Consider the following 14,394-nt stretch of genomic DNA (forward strand, 5'->3'; position numbering starts at 1 on the left):
AATCGATTAATTGATTACTGAACCGATTGTTAGCTGCAGGCCTGCAGAGCACACAAAGGAGCACATAGGCAGATAGCCTCGATTACAGAACAGAACTCACACATTCATCAGTGTAACAAGGCTGTGATTTAGGAAGACTCCTCTGGCGTCTGTGTGGCCCCTGGCATCTCCCTGGTATGTGGAGGAGGAATCCGAGCCAGGCCAGACGAGCGACTGGATTCATTACAGAGCTCTAACGGGCTCAATAGGAATCGGCACTAAAACTCTGCAAGTACCGAAGCGTCGGAGCCGCCTACCAAAACAGGCTGGTTTATAACATGTGATGGCCTGCGCTTGATTAAAAATCTTTGTGTTTGTGAAGTCTTTTTTTTCCCCCCCATCTGCATGGCTCTGTGTGTGGTTGACCAGCCCATAGAGGGGGCTGTCAGCTCTCTGTGGTCCACACCAGTCAACGGAGATCACAGTCACATCAGATCAAGACTGCATTAAGCGGAGCGGGAGTCCGTCTCTGATCCATTATTCAGCAACCAGGAGACCGGCCCACGTTGACTGTGTCTGGTCTGCCGAGCTGTACTCGGTGTGAACTGCACTCATGGTCTGCATAATAACACGCGCGCGCACACACACATGTGCATGTGCGCGCTCACACAGCGGCGTTTCTAGCGTTTGGAAAGTAGTGCAAAGAAATGCAGCGTGAAAACAAAGTTTTTATAATTCATTAGAACTGACACACAGATTTTTTTCGCCCCCCCTCCTAAAGACTACATCTCACTGTGCTTCCTAATTTGACTGAATTATTTATCTGGTTTTTTAATTTCCTTTCAGTTGAGGCTGTGCTGCTAGTGTTTTTTTTTTTGTTGGTTTTTTTTTTGGAAAAAAGGGAGAAGATGGGGATGATTGGAAAATGCCCCAAAGATTGCTGGCCAGAGGCAGTGGTAGTAAAAGAACACACACACTTGCATGGAGACACACACACACACACACACACACACACACACACACACGCACACGTTTGTGTTTAGCTGCAGGGCAGACAGACAGGGAATGGGAGTTCCATACTCCCTGGAGGATTCCTCAGGCTGGCCTGTCTGCTGTCTGCCGGCAGCTTACACACCAGCCATCCATCTCCTGCTGCCTGGGCCCCTCACTCCCCTTCCAAAATACACACACACACACTCACACACTCGCAGATTGACCATGGTGTCTGTGTGCATTGTTATGTTATTTGGTCATAAATCTTTAGAAGTGGTGGGGGCTGGGGAAGCGGGGCTCCAGAGTGGACCGGAGGGGTTCAGAGCTTCACTGTCCAGCAGAGGTACATGGCTGCTGTATGCTGGGTTAGGTGAATGCTTTTATTTATTTATTTTTCCCCCATCTGGGTCCTCCCATAAAGTTGAAAATTACAAAAGCACAAGTTTGAAAGATGAATGTTGAATCGTAAAAAAAACAAATATTTTTCTGTCTTTATTTTGAGGTGCATATTTGAATAAAGTGTGCTGCATGTATTCGATGAAGGAATTCTCCATCTGTGTATCGAAGCATACATTTTTACTAAGTTCAAGAAGTTTATCGGAGTTCATGCTGTTGAGTTGTTTATAGTCTGAAATGGGTGGGAGTTCTTAATTGTGCGTGTAATAAGTTCAAATTTAGTATTTGTGATTAGAGCTGGGAAAGCAAAAACTGTCCGGCTGATTGATAGGTCCAAGTAAGGAAATGAGAAAACATATTTCATTTATTTCCTTCCACTTATGTCTGTTATAATTACAAAGAATAAATAAAATCCATTTTACATTGATGTACATTTCTTTATCACATCCTTTATATTTCATTTGCCAAAACATTAGTTTGACTTTTGTCAAAGTAGTTGAATGATTCGGTTTTTGAGTCGCAGACAAAACGTCACATACGCCAATTTCACAACTTTTCTTTCCTCTGCACCAGGGGCAGCCAACTTCTAAATGTTTCAGATTTGTCTGCAGCTGAGTTCTTAGCAGAGTTATTGGCTTAATTTGTCATGAAGTTTTGCAGAGGTTTGGTTATAACCCCATCATTTGATTCACGTGTGTTGAACCAGGGGAACGTCTACAACATGCACAGGAATTGAGAACAGGAACCTTTCCTCTACACCCTCCTTACCTGTATACGCTTGTCCTGGGGGTCCGATCTCATTTAGGTCGAGGGGGGAGGAGGGGGGAGTGAAATTGGATCTTGTGGCACAAGATCTCTCAGGTACAATGACTATTTCTGATCCGTCTTGTGAAGCAGCGAAGTATCTCAAAATCTCAAATGTGACTGATCAAACCGGAGCTGGATGATATGGGACAGTCGCTCTGTAGCTTGAACGTTCTGGGTTTGATTTCACGTTCCTCTTGCCACATGTCGATGTGCCACCGGGCAAGGCACTTCACCCAAAATTGCCTACTGGGCTGTTATAAACAGTTATTTTAGTAATTGAGTGATCTGTCAATTATTCTGACAACTAATTAAGTAATTGAGTGTTATAAATTGTCCTGTTCTACAGTAGCTACTTAAGCTAGCAAGAGAAGTATGTGAAAGAGAAAATGATTGTAAAACAATCATTCAGTTCCTTTTTAAATAATAAATGAAAATACTTTTTATTTCTAATCAATATTTTCCTGTCACTACTCTTCTTTATCAGCATGTAGATGTAATGTTAGTCAGAATGTATCTCCTTGACATGCGTAGCATGTCAGATTCTGTATCATCACAGATTAAAGCTAGTGTTTTGCAAAGTGAGCAAAAAAAAAAGTCACCACTCGGCAACCATGAGGGAGCTCGTTTCATGTAGTGGATGTTTCCTGTTGATTTGTTTGAGGACGGAGCATCCAGGACTTGCTATCGTAGAAAAACAATTCCGTTTTGCAGTACATGCACCGAGCTATGTCATCTTTTCTATTTAGTATGAAATAAACACACCTTTGACACTTTTTGTCTCTTTATTGGCGACGGCGAGGGACACATTTCTGTCCTTCGCCGTCTCCCTCCATAGCTGCTAATAGCCCTTAGCATTCGTCAACGGCTCATTGGCGGAAGTGAAAGTGTTGCGCTACACAAATAATCATCCGGCTTTAACACGGCACACTAAATGGTACGACATAATTTAATGAAGCCTTGAGGCAAATAATTTGCTTAGAGGAATTTTAAAAATCAAGGTCCTTGAATCATTCATGAATCGTCACAGCCCTAATCGGCTTATGAATGTGTGCACATTTGTGGGTGCATCTGGGTAAATGTGGCTCTAGTGTAAAGCACCACGAGTGATCGGTGTGACTTGAAAGTGAAAAGTGTTACATAAATTCAATCCATTGACCATTTAGGACTATGGAGGCTTTTCTTGTACTCAAGATTTAGGAAGCCTTAATTTTTAACCCAAAAAGTACTTTTTAAATGCTTTATTTGAATTAGCATTAGACAGGAAACACACAACGAACCTGGACAGAAAGATTTAACGTCCCCCCAGTGCCCCAAAAAGTTTTTTTTTTTTTTTTTTTTTTTATTTTTTTGTCCAATCTCTTACACAGACTAGTTGAAAAACATGAACATTTGTGTCTGGGAAAGAGTAGAAACTTTAACATTTCTAGGAATCCTGTAATTTGCTTCAGAAAAGCATAACTTCCAACTCCGTCATGTGAGCACTTGCTAAATAGAATCTGAAGATTGGGATTTTCATGCTGTAAGCAATTATTGCAGGGCTAATAGACTTTCCTGGAAGAGATGACAACCTCCTAACTATAGATATTGATCTAAAAATAATTTTATGCCTCTTAGTGGAGTTTTAAAATAAAAGATTGACTTAAGTGTACTAATATTTTGAAGCTAAATTAAACGGGTAAACCGTTGTCATCCAAACCGCAGCATGTATAGGTAATCTCAAATGCATGCCGAAATGGGGTGTGGAGGGGGGGCATAATCACAATCTGATGCAAATTTTGTAACAGCCACTTATGCTGGTGGTTTTGGGCGTGGGGCAACCCTGGGCTGGACAGGCGGGGTTAGAGGGTGCAGGTCATTACCCACGACTGGGGAATATTTGAATTGGCCCAGACAAACGGCCGATCCGACCCCTAATGAGGCAACAATGAAGCGGGGTCACAGACTCCTGACCTGTCCTAAGCCCCAGACAAACGGCCTGTCTGGACCGACTCGAGATTAGTCCAGCCCCAGACGCCGGTCACAGGTCAGCTCGGGATGCCTGCTACCCCACACTTCCCCCTTGGCGTTTTGGCTGCAGGTTTTAGAAAAGGTGCAGATTGTCCTCTTCAAACAGCTGCTGTTGCCCTACTTAACGTCTTCATTAGCCGGTTTTGTGTTTGTGTTTGCATCCGTACACTGTGCAAATCAAATGTTTCTGCACATAATGTCCTATTCTGCTGAGCTTTTTACCGCACGCTCCAGTTCAGTCTGTCAGGATGCAGGCTTGGCTAACAGCATGGTGATTTGCATGTTCCCCTGATACATACAAGACTGGCTATCTAATCTGAAACTGCTGATTCGTACTGGAAAGTCATACCATACCGGACCTGAAGGATGAAATGCATTTGGTTTGTTCTAAGAGAAATGGGGAGGGGGAAAAAAAACCCTGGTGTGCCACTAAAACAATTTGCATTAACTGTAGGCCTGCTCCATGGCTCCTTTCGCCACTGAATCACACGCACTAGCGGTGCCTCTGGGTGGCCCAGGTGGTGCTGCACCTGTTCTTATGAGAAACACAGTCCGGTGAAGCACCTCAGGGTATAAAACTGGGCCTTTTCCCCCCACTCTGTTCATCACTCACACACTACAGTGGATTTATTGGCTGCAAGAAGAATGGCTGCCTCTTTGAATCTAGGATTTGATGTATTTCAGCGTTCTGTTGGATTTGGTTTGTGCTTCTTCAGTACATCCCAGCCTCCTTTTTAAATTTACAGATATCTTACTAACAGAGACACCAATTAGAGATTCTGTGGGAACTGATTTTATTTTTTTAAATGAGATGTTATTGTTTTCCATTCTCAAGAGAAATTGGAAAATAAACTGACTTTTTCATAAGCGGCTCAAAGTTACAGCGCTGTCTCCCTCAGCCACTACGTGAATCCATGAATACAGAGAAATCCTGCAGAAGTATCAATAAATAAAACCCAACTAAAACCTGTCTAAAATCACTATTTATCTCTTTGCAGATATGAACATTTTGAAATATCTCGCCAGATATTTTTCCCTACAAGATCCATTGAAAAATATTCTGTCTGAACATATTAAATTTAACAGAAAAATGTTTTAATGTAGCTGTAGAGAACATTAAGTGCTTGATCCTTATTTATAATGTGACCAGGGTGATGTCACACTGTGTGCGTGAAGAAACAATTGTCGTTACGCAGTTCTGATTTTGAACACATTTTCACTCATTTTCACAAACGATTATGAAAAAAAAAAGAGCCAACATTTCAAACTCTGTAGCCTCTAATATTAATGAGATTAGTATGGTTGGCGTAAACACAGTAGTTTGAGTGCATTCCTCATTAAGTAGACCTAACTACCTGTGTTATTTCCAAAGGTTTGCCAACCTGTCCTGTTACAGCATGTCCCATGACGGTCCCAGTTAGACTCTGAAAATAATCAAGTATAACAGTTTTGCTGTAACGTCTTTAGCTTCCTGTTATCTGTTGATATCCAACCCACTGTAGATATGTGAAGAAAGCAGTTGACGTGTCTTTGTAAGATAAAGCTGGTTTCCTCTTTGCAGCGTCTTTCACCTTTTGATATTCTTCCCTTTTGAAGACGCAGTAAACTTTAAATGCTTCCCTCAGTAACCACTTCCACACAGGGTCGTCGGTGCAAGCTGGTAGCGGTAATGTGTGGTGTGTTCACTGACTGGCAAAAGATCAGATTTTATTTTTGCTTAGTTTCCAATCAGAGCTGATTTTGGCTGAAAATCGCCAGATCACCAGTCGGGAAATGTCTCGTTTTAATGCTAAAATGTTAGCAGATTTTCATTGTTCGCTAATCCCTCTGCATTTTATTTTCTAGGATTTACGGAAACAGGTTGCCCCTCTGCTGAAGAGCTTCCAAGGAGAGGTGAGTTTTGTTTTTAAAGTATATTTAGAAATTTAAAGTAACCACCACTGTTCCATTTACAGTACTTAAAAACCGCTGTTGACAAACCATGTTTGACATTCTTCAGTGCCCTTTTCTTCCTCTTCTTCTCTCGTCTTTCCTACATTGTCACTTCTTCTCTTCACCAACTGTTTTCTCTCTCTCTCTCCCTCGGCACTATCTCATTTCCCCCTTTTCCTCTCCTCCTTGGCTTTGCTCTCCTCTGCTCTTGATTTTCTGTCCTATTCATGAAGTTCTGTAGCCTGAGGGTGTGTTTAAATTGCATCCTGCAAAAAAAAAAAGTCACCACAAAATCCCTAGCTCTATCCAGTCACAACTCAGTGACTGCTATTTCCTCACACTTTGTTCCTCTGTATAATTCAGTGGTCTTTTGGTGAACTATAAACTAGCCTTCTCCTCCCCTCGTCATGCCACATTTGGTTACATTCAGTTTAATGGTGAATTCACGAGGATCAATAAAAGTTGACTAAACTGTGCATGTGCTGCATTATGCTCTTAATATTGCCGTCCTCCATCATTTTGGCCTGATTCCATCTTGATTCCGTCTTGACTCCTCCTTTCTGGCAGCCACGCATTTCCAGTTCACTCCCTTATGTGAAAGTCCGAGGGTAGGAGTGGAGACGGCTGGTTAAGACTGGGGCTTTATTCAGGGTCGGAGTGGGTGGGTGCACGCTGACGCACACACACGAGGACACACACACACACATACACCCATGCAGTCGAGCAAAAATCATCTGAATAGATAGTGACAAGGTCTGTTTTACTACTGGCCATGGAATATTACAGTTTAACACTGGGTTAGTTTCCATATTCTTGTGTTAAAACAACAAACACAGCCGGCGGTTGTGTAAAAATACAGTAATTTATCGCGGTTCCACCGCGTTCTGCTGATGATCCACAATCTATTTAGAGAATAGGAACAGCCAGCAGTATAATTGGGGCTTTGTCAGCTGTTTCCACCATCTTTATGTTGACACACCTCGATGGCGTGCACACCAGGACACGCCGAGACGCGCAGTGGGTGGCCGCGGAACTGAGAGACATTATCTTATGATTATTGAGATAATACTGTACACCAGCGCCAGTCTCGGAGCACCCCATCAATCAGGCGACTATTCTGTGCGCTTGCGTGCCACAACTCGAGTCGTTTTCGGAGTGTGTAATTTTAGACCCGTCTTTGTTTGCTTAGCCCTCAAACCCTTTGATCAGAAACAAGACGGCACCAAAAAAACAGAAGGGGTGTGGGGGGTCGTCTTGGAGTCTCTCGGTAACCCATCCCAAAGCTCTCGCCCTCCCTCCCCCCACCCCGCTCCAACAAACTTTAATCATTACTAAGTGACTGTGGAGCTTTGACAGAGCAATAAAAAGTTTTAGCGTAAGGAACTCTGAGGGTCCGACACTTTTAATCTTTGTCATTGAAAGGTGGATGCCCTCGGGTCATAATTATTACCAATAACAGTACGGTTTCCACCAGGCCCTAGTTTGGTAAACGGGTTCTGTGTGTGTGTGCTGTGTGTGTATTGCATGCTTAGTGTTCCTTGTTGGTCCATCGATCAGATAAGCTTTTCCATTATCCAACGCTTCAGTCTCTGCTTCCCATAGCCTCCCCTTATCAGACTCCACTGGGGCCACACTCGCACACACGCACAAACACTCGGACACACACACACACACACACACACACACACACACACACACACACACACACACACAGGTCAGCTCGATGCCCTTCACACACTACGGGTTAGATAGGGGAGCAAGGCGGTGCTGAATGATGGTGCCACAAGCTGCTGACGTATCTATGTATGTGTTTGTGTGTGGATTTGTCAGGGATACCTTCTGCCATTGTAAGCACTTCTCATTGGTAACCCACCGATACTGGCGAGGTATCATTTGTGTCACTTGGTTTGTTGTGCTTGGTTTGGGTCTGTCTGTCTGTGTGTGTCTGTGTGGGATGGGGGCAGGGGAGCGTGTAACAGCAGATGTCATCGGGATTGGTTGAGCGAGCCGCAGTTTGGAACAGCAGGGCTGTATTTGCAAATCCTGGGTGGTCTTCTAATGGCTCTGGTCCTGCAGTTAACCTGCTTTTAACTGTAGGGTGTGTCCTACATTAAACGTCTATTTCCTGCCTCCCATGTTGCGCTATATAAAGCTGCTGTACCACTGACCTTGGCCCAGTCATTGTACAGTCATGCAGCTGGTTTCCTTCACTGCCATCAGCCCGTCTTTTTCTTTTTTCTTTTTTTGTGCCGTCTTTATTATCGACAGTGTTGATGGTTCTCAGAATCTCTGATCGCATGTTATTACAAACACATGCACACAAGTTCAACATTGTTGTGTAAGCGGTCTTAACATCAGTAATCTTCCATTAGTGGCTGAGTATCTTCAATCACACACGGTCACACAGCATTCGAGAAGGGTACAGGGCATGATGCGGCATGTTGTGGGAACGGGATTTATCATTGGAGTTTAGGCAGTTATGAGAGTTTCACGGTGTCTACGCAAAAAAAAAAAAAAAAAAAATGTAAACCACACACGATCTTTCACTGTAAAGTACATGTTTAGAGGGGCCTTTTCTTTTTTAAATGGAGGATTCCTGCAAATAAAGTTTTTTAAAAAGTGCGGCGCTGTAAAAAATATTATTTTTGCATTGTAGATTTTTGGGTTTTGTCAAAGGGAGTAAGAATTGAAGGTGGATGGCAGAAATTGGAGATGGTCGATAGAACGGCAATAACATGTTAGTCATTTTTTAATGCATTGGTCTGATAATTAAAACTAGGCTGGTATTAATAGTCAATATTTATTTCTATCTTGTTCCATTTGTGGTTTGGAAGGAGTGTTAAAGTTAGCGGTGTGGCTTTTTAAAATGTATTTATTTTTTTCATAGTGTCAGGGAAATATAGATATTGCAAATAGCCTGTACTTTTCTAGGGCTTTATCAAGTCTAGAGGACGACAAAATGTTTTATGCCACATTTATTCACACACCAATGGTGGTAAGCTACATTGTAGCCACAGTTGTTTTGAGACAATTTGACAAAAGCGAGGCTGCCATGCATCGGCGCCTCCAAACCCTCTGACCACCATAAGCAGGCGGAGCACGTGAAGCGTCTTGCTCAAGGACACAATTAAGCCAGACAGAGTGGAGTTGGAATTTGTCAACCCACCGATTATAGGATGAATTCACACCCCCGTCGCCCCAATATCCTAAATATTGGGCATTGGTCATTGCAGTAATATTAATATTGGATGTTGATATTGGCCCAAATTTTTATATGAAGCAATCTGCTCATATAGGCTCAACAAGTTGTAAAGGGCCAACGCAGCAGGCAAAGTAAATTGCATAATCAGAGTGGAGGTCTTTGATTTGATCTTGTTCGTGTTCTTGGCTCAAAATGTTTACTTGTTCATGTGACCTAATCAGTTCCTCTGATCGCATCATCATTCTCTCTACCAGATGACTGTTCTTGGCAGTCGTAGCAGATAATGCAGCATTTGTCTAACTCTATATATAGTTGGTTCATGGAAAATAAGTTGATTTAAGTGGAGTTTCAAATATTTCAGAAACCTTAGCTGTGTTTGCAACTTATGTCTTGGTAATTTTAATGGACACAGATATACAATTGAACAATAAGCTGAAATGGTTTTAAACAATGTCTGGCCAGAACGTTCAAAACATAAAATAAATAAATAAATGTTCAGGCTCCTGCTAAAATAATGTGTACAACATCTATGACTTTTACTGTATTTTAATGTTGACTAGATTAAAACTGTAGGATCTGTGACGTCTGCATCATTAAGTCTTAAATTCATATAAAACTAAGGTCTCAAACATCTTAAAATGCTTTAAAAAAAATTAAGTTGGCCTTAAATGCGTTAATCTCAAGTCTTAAATTTTGTCATGAAAGAACTATTTAACCTCTGACGGACATTTTTTTTCTGGTGGGACTTTTCTGTCAGGTAAAAATTTCACTCACTGCATTCTTGGACTCAAGGTGGTTAAGGCTACCGGAAACGAGTTGTTAAAACTTGCTAGCTATCTAGCCAGTAAGCCATTAGCAGCTAGCATATAGCTAGCTAGCATATGCCATGTGAGAAGCACAAAGCTGCTACCAAAAGCCACAAAATAACTACAGAAATTTTACAGTTTTGGTCCCCTGCATTTCTTTTGTCTGTCGTAATATAGGTCTTAAATTTGATTCACAATGGTCTTTAAAAAGGTCTTTAAAAAATCTTAAATTTGAGTTGGTTAAACTTGGATAAACCCTGGGATCAATACCCACTAAATTCATCAGTGATCCTGTTCTGCTGGTTAATTTATTGGGCTGTTTGCTTGAATAAAGCCTGCAAATCGCTGATTAAACAGACATGCAGCTCCTAGCTTACAGCGTACGGTCGTAAAAAACAGTGCTTTGTTGGTAGGAGTGACGGCTGGCGCTCCTTTTGTTCCACGCTATGATGACCGTGCAAGTTTTTCACGAATGGAAAGATTTCCAAATCGTTTAGTTTGCCTTTCCTGTACGGAAGCCATTTTTCCACCAGCTGACCAGCAGTGTGCAGCAATTGCTGACTTGCTCTGGGCTCTTTAAAACTCCTGTCGCCCCAGAATTCTCTCTGGCGGCTCATTAAAACCACTGTGTACTGCTGGAACGATACAACGGAAAATTTTAGCCCATTTAAATTTACCTCCATGTACCTCGATACCGGTAACCGGCCCGCTTCTAAGAGTTGTTTTTGCTTCCGTGTGAGAGAGTAGAAAGTTCTGTGACAGAGAAACATGTGAGAGACTGACGCCGAAAATCATTGAGGGAGAAAAGGAAGGGGGGGGGAGAATGAGTCGGAGAACATGGAAGTGACAAGAGATAGACTGAGAGAAAGCCAGAAATAAAAAGACTTTGGGGGGAAGAAGGAGGGGTGCTGGCACCAGCCTACTCGGGGCCAGATGTTTTGTGGCTAAAAAACTACAGATGAATCAAAGCCATGTGAGGAGATTTATTAGGTTCCCATAGGAGCCGAGGCAGTGTTACATGTAGCCTGTTCTGTTTACAGTGGCAAGAACCCCTTAAACCACCCATCAACTACACTACTGGTTTGGCTGGGAATGTGAAGACTTTATATTTGGACTTGCGCAGGCTTTTGTCTCCATTCCTTTTCAGTACGTGAACGTGCTGGAGGAGCTGGAAGAGAAACACATGGGCTGTTTAGTCTGAGCGCGGCAGCCAGCGTAGTCAGCTGTAGCTCTGCCCAGTACAGTAGCACCATCTGAATGTCTTTATTTGGCATCTGTTTCCCTCAATTTAGACAAGATTTCAGATGCGTTCTCGACTACCGCGTCTGATTCTCATATGGACGCGTGGCACCGTCTGTAGCAGAGCCTCGCCGCTTCCTGCTGCCGCGCTGAAAACCCTCCAGAAATTCCACAGCTTGATTTTTTTCGTAGTAGTTTCTTATGGATCTGTCCTAATGCCGTCCATTTCGATATTATTGGTGATGGAATGCATGCCGTGCTCTCTTGTGTTAATGGCTACATCAGTAATGGATCCACACTGTATTGCTGCTAAGAGCTGACTGAATAATCTGCCCCTGCTGTGGCTGGAAAGACTGAGCCAGCTGTTTAATGATGTCAGCGTGCTGGAGGGGGGAGACGAACACACACCGTTTTACACGCACACACACACACCCACACACACAGGCTAACAAACGGACTTAGGCACACTCACTCGAGGACAGAGCGACGCAGACGCGCGCTCGCGCACGGCAAACGAAAAGCATCCGTCAGCAGCTGAACAGCTGAACTGGCTTCACGGGGAAGGAAACGCCTTCGTCGAGACGGCTGCCATTGCAGGCAGCATACCAAAGCATAGTGAGAATAGACAGATATGTAGGCTCCTCTTACTGTGAATTTAATGGGCCTTCTTCTTGGGTCAGTAGATCTGACTCTCAGATTTGTGGTGGTAATTAACCGTTCCGTTTTGTTTTTTCGTCTTTGCAGATTGACGCCTTGAGTAAAAGGAGTAAAGAAGCAGAGGCCGCCTTCTTGAACGTGTACAAGAAAATAATTGATGTCCCAGGTAAGGATAGTTTCTCTGTCTGTGTTTGTGTAAAACTTCTGTTGGGATACATCAAGTCAGAACTGGAGTTTGAAACCCACATCCACCCAGACGGCCACTAAAAGAGACGAAGGGAAAAACTAAAGCTCCTCCTCTCCAGACATGACGCGGTGGCGCGAAGGCTTGAATTCAAATGCAAAAGTTCCACCATATTTACCAAATTATCTTTATTTGTAACAGAAAGTGAACATTTTAATATACCTTTAGTCAAAAACTTATCTATTGAATTAAGTATAACACTTTAAGATTTAGCATTATTGAACAAATTTCATAAACAAATGTAGGATATATATATATATATAATATGTGTATATATTAGAGATGTGCTGATTGATCGGCCACTGATCATATTCGGCCGATTTCCATGAAAAAGTGTATGATCGCCGATCACGGTCTCTTGTTGCCGATCACACAAACCGATCACCTGCATCTCATTTCGCAGCCTCCCTGTGCAGCTGGTCTCCTCTTTCCTTCACACTGCGCAAACGCGCAGCAACAAATCCTAAGCAATGTGGAACTATAACGCACTGAGTGAATGGGGAAGTTTGCGTGTTGCGGCGGGAAATTACCTCGAGGTCTGGCGTGAAGCACGTCAAAATGCATCAACACAACGAATCTAATATGGCATAAAAACAATGCTATACTTGACGGAGTTTGGCTACATCGAGGCTCACTGCAGTAAAAAGACATATGGAGGATCAGACAGCAGGTAAAGCAGCGCACAGCTACAAACACTCACCCGGATTAGCATGACGGTCAGAAAGCTAAACAAATAACCCGCAAAATTACTTAAGTCTTCGAGCTGCGATGTAAGACGCTGGTTCTGCTCTCGATGTTGAACCGCTGCTACGAGCTACAGGTAGTAATATTTCACAGACGGAGCTTCGCTTCTGCTCCACCTGGTAGTGACTCTCACACCGAACCTCTGCTTAAAGCTGCAGCATCTAACTTAAAAAAAATAAATTTTACATACGTATTAAAACTTTCACTGTCCTAACATGAGACAGATAATCCCTGAAAAAATAATCGATCTCCTCTGCCTCCTCCCTGTTTTGCATAATTACTCCACTCAGTCAGAAAGAGCCACTGAGAACTAGCAGTAACCAGCTAGCCGCCATGCTATCAGGACGTTTTCATTCAATAACTCAGGATTGTTTATTGTACCTGTATTTAGGCCTGTCTTGATAAACGATAAATCAATTAATCGCACAATAAATTAAACCTATCGACCTCATTTTAATTATCGGCTTTATCGTCTCTTCCTGCCGTTTTTTCTTTCTCTTGATGACACTGAATGAAAAAGGCTCAGCTCCGGTGCTCTCCACTGACCCTCCCTTCCTATTTCCTTAGTGTAATGCCCAGTGCACACTAAAAGAGTTGTCGGCCCATTTTCAAAACCTGAGAGACCATCATTAGCCAACAGAAATCCTAGGTATAACGGTTCGATCGGGTTTGATCGTGCCGTGTGGTGTCCAGCCACATGGGCACAAAATAATGGCTACAAGTCCAGTTAACTAATTTTAAAACCAGGCATTAATCAATGTTTTACTAGAATCTACCTGTGATGCATGTGGCTAGATTCAGCGTAGAGTCCTGACTGAATGAAAATCATTGTAACCTATTTATGTCACGTTAATGAAGAACAGCTGAAAACCTACCGGGTTTATCAACTGCGGTAGCAATTTGGCTCCAACTCCTCTCCTTGTCATTTCTATATTCTTTGCACAAAACGTTGAATAAATATTAATGTTGTTTCCACATATCATCTCCAATGTCTGCTGGATTTTGGGTTGCACTGTGTCAGCTGTTTGGGATTCCCCTCGTTATTTCCCTTCAGAAAGCATGGCTTTCTGATTGGCTACCTGTCACATACAGCTTTAAGCTCCCAGTTGGGTAAAACCCCTGATTTAGATCAGAGCGGCCATGACTATCCACTGTAACACACCACACACTGCAGGATGATCGATTACGACATCACCAGCGACAATCTTGGATCGCCCAACGTTCTAAGATTATCGTAAGGGGAAAATAGGGGCAAAAAAATCGTGTAGTGTGAACTATTGCGTCAGGTAGAAGATGTGCCCATCTTCTCTATTTAAATCTATTAATTACTGAAGGGCAATATAGTATACAGACTTCATATCTGCACTCTTTTGGTTGAATGCAGTATT

The 14,394-nt window shown here is 42.7% G+C and overlaps 1 protein-coding gene across 6 annotated transcripts in view; it reads left to right on the forward strand.

Annotated features, from left to right (window-relative positions):
- Nucleotides 1-14,394, forward strand: part of cux1b (cut-like homeobox 1b) — a 105,804-nt gene that overhangs the window by 37,680 nt on the left and 53,730 nt on the right. For all 6 annotated transcript variants that reach the window (XM_016670210.1, XM_016670208.1, XM_007549518.2 and 3 more), the window contains exons 3-4: nucleotides 6,028-6,075; nucleotides 12,106-12,184. In XM_016670210.1, the coding sequence (XP_016525696.1) occupies nucleotides 6,028-6,075; nucleotides 12,106-12,184 (127 nt within the window). The remainder of the gene's footprint in view (nucleotides 1-6,027; nucleotides 6,076-12,105; nucleotides 12,185-14,394) is intronic.

This window comes from Poecilia formosa, unplaced genomic scaffold, assembly GCF_000485575.1.
Source record: "Poecilia formosa unplaced genomic scaffold, Poecilia_formosa-5.1.2 Scaffold31, whole genome shotgun sequence".
Taxonomy (NCBI): domain Eukaryota; kingdom Metazoa; phylum Chordata; class Actinopteri; order Cyprinodontiformes; family Poeciliidae; genus Poecilia; species Poecilia formosa.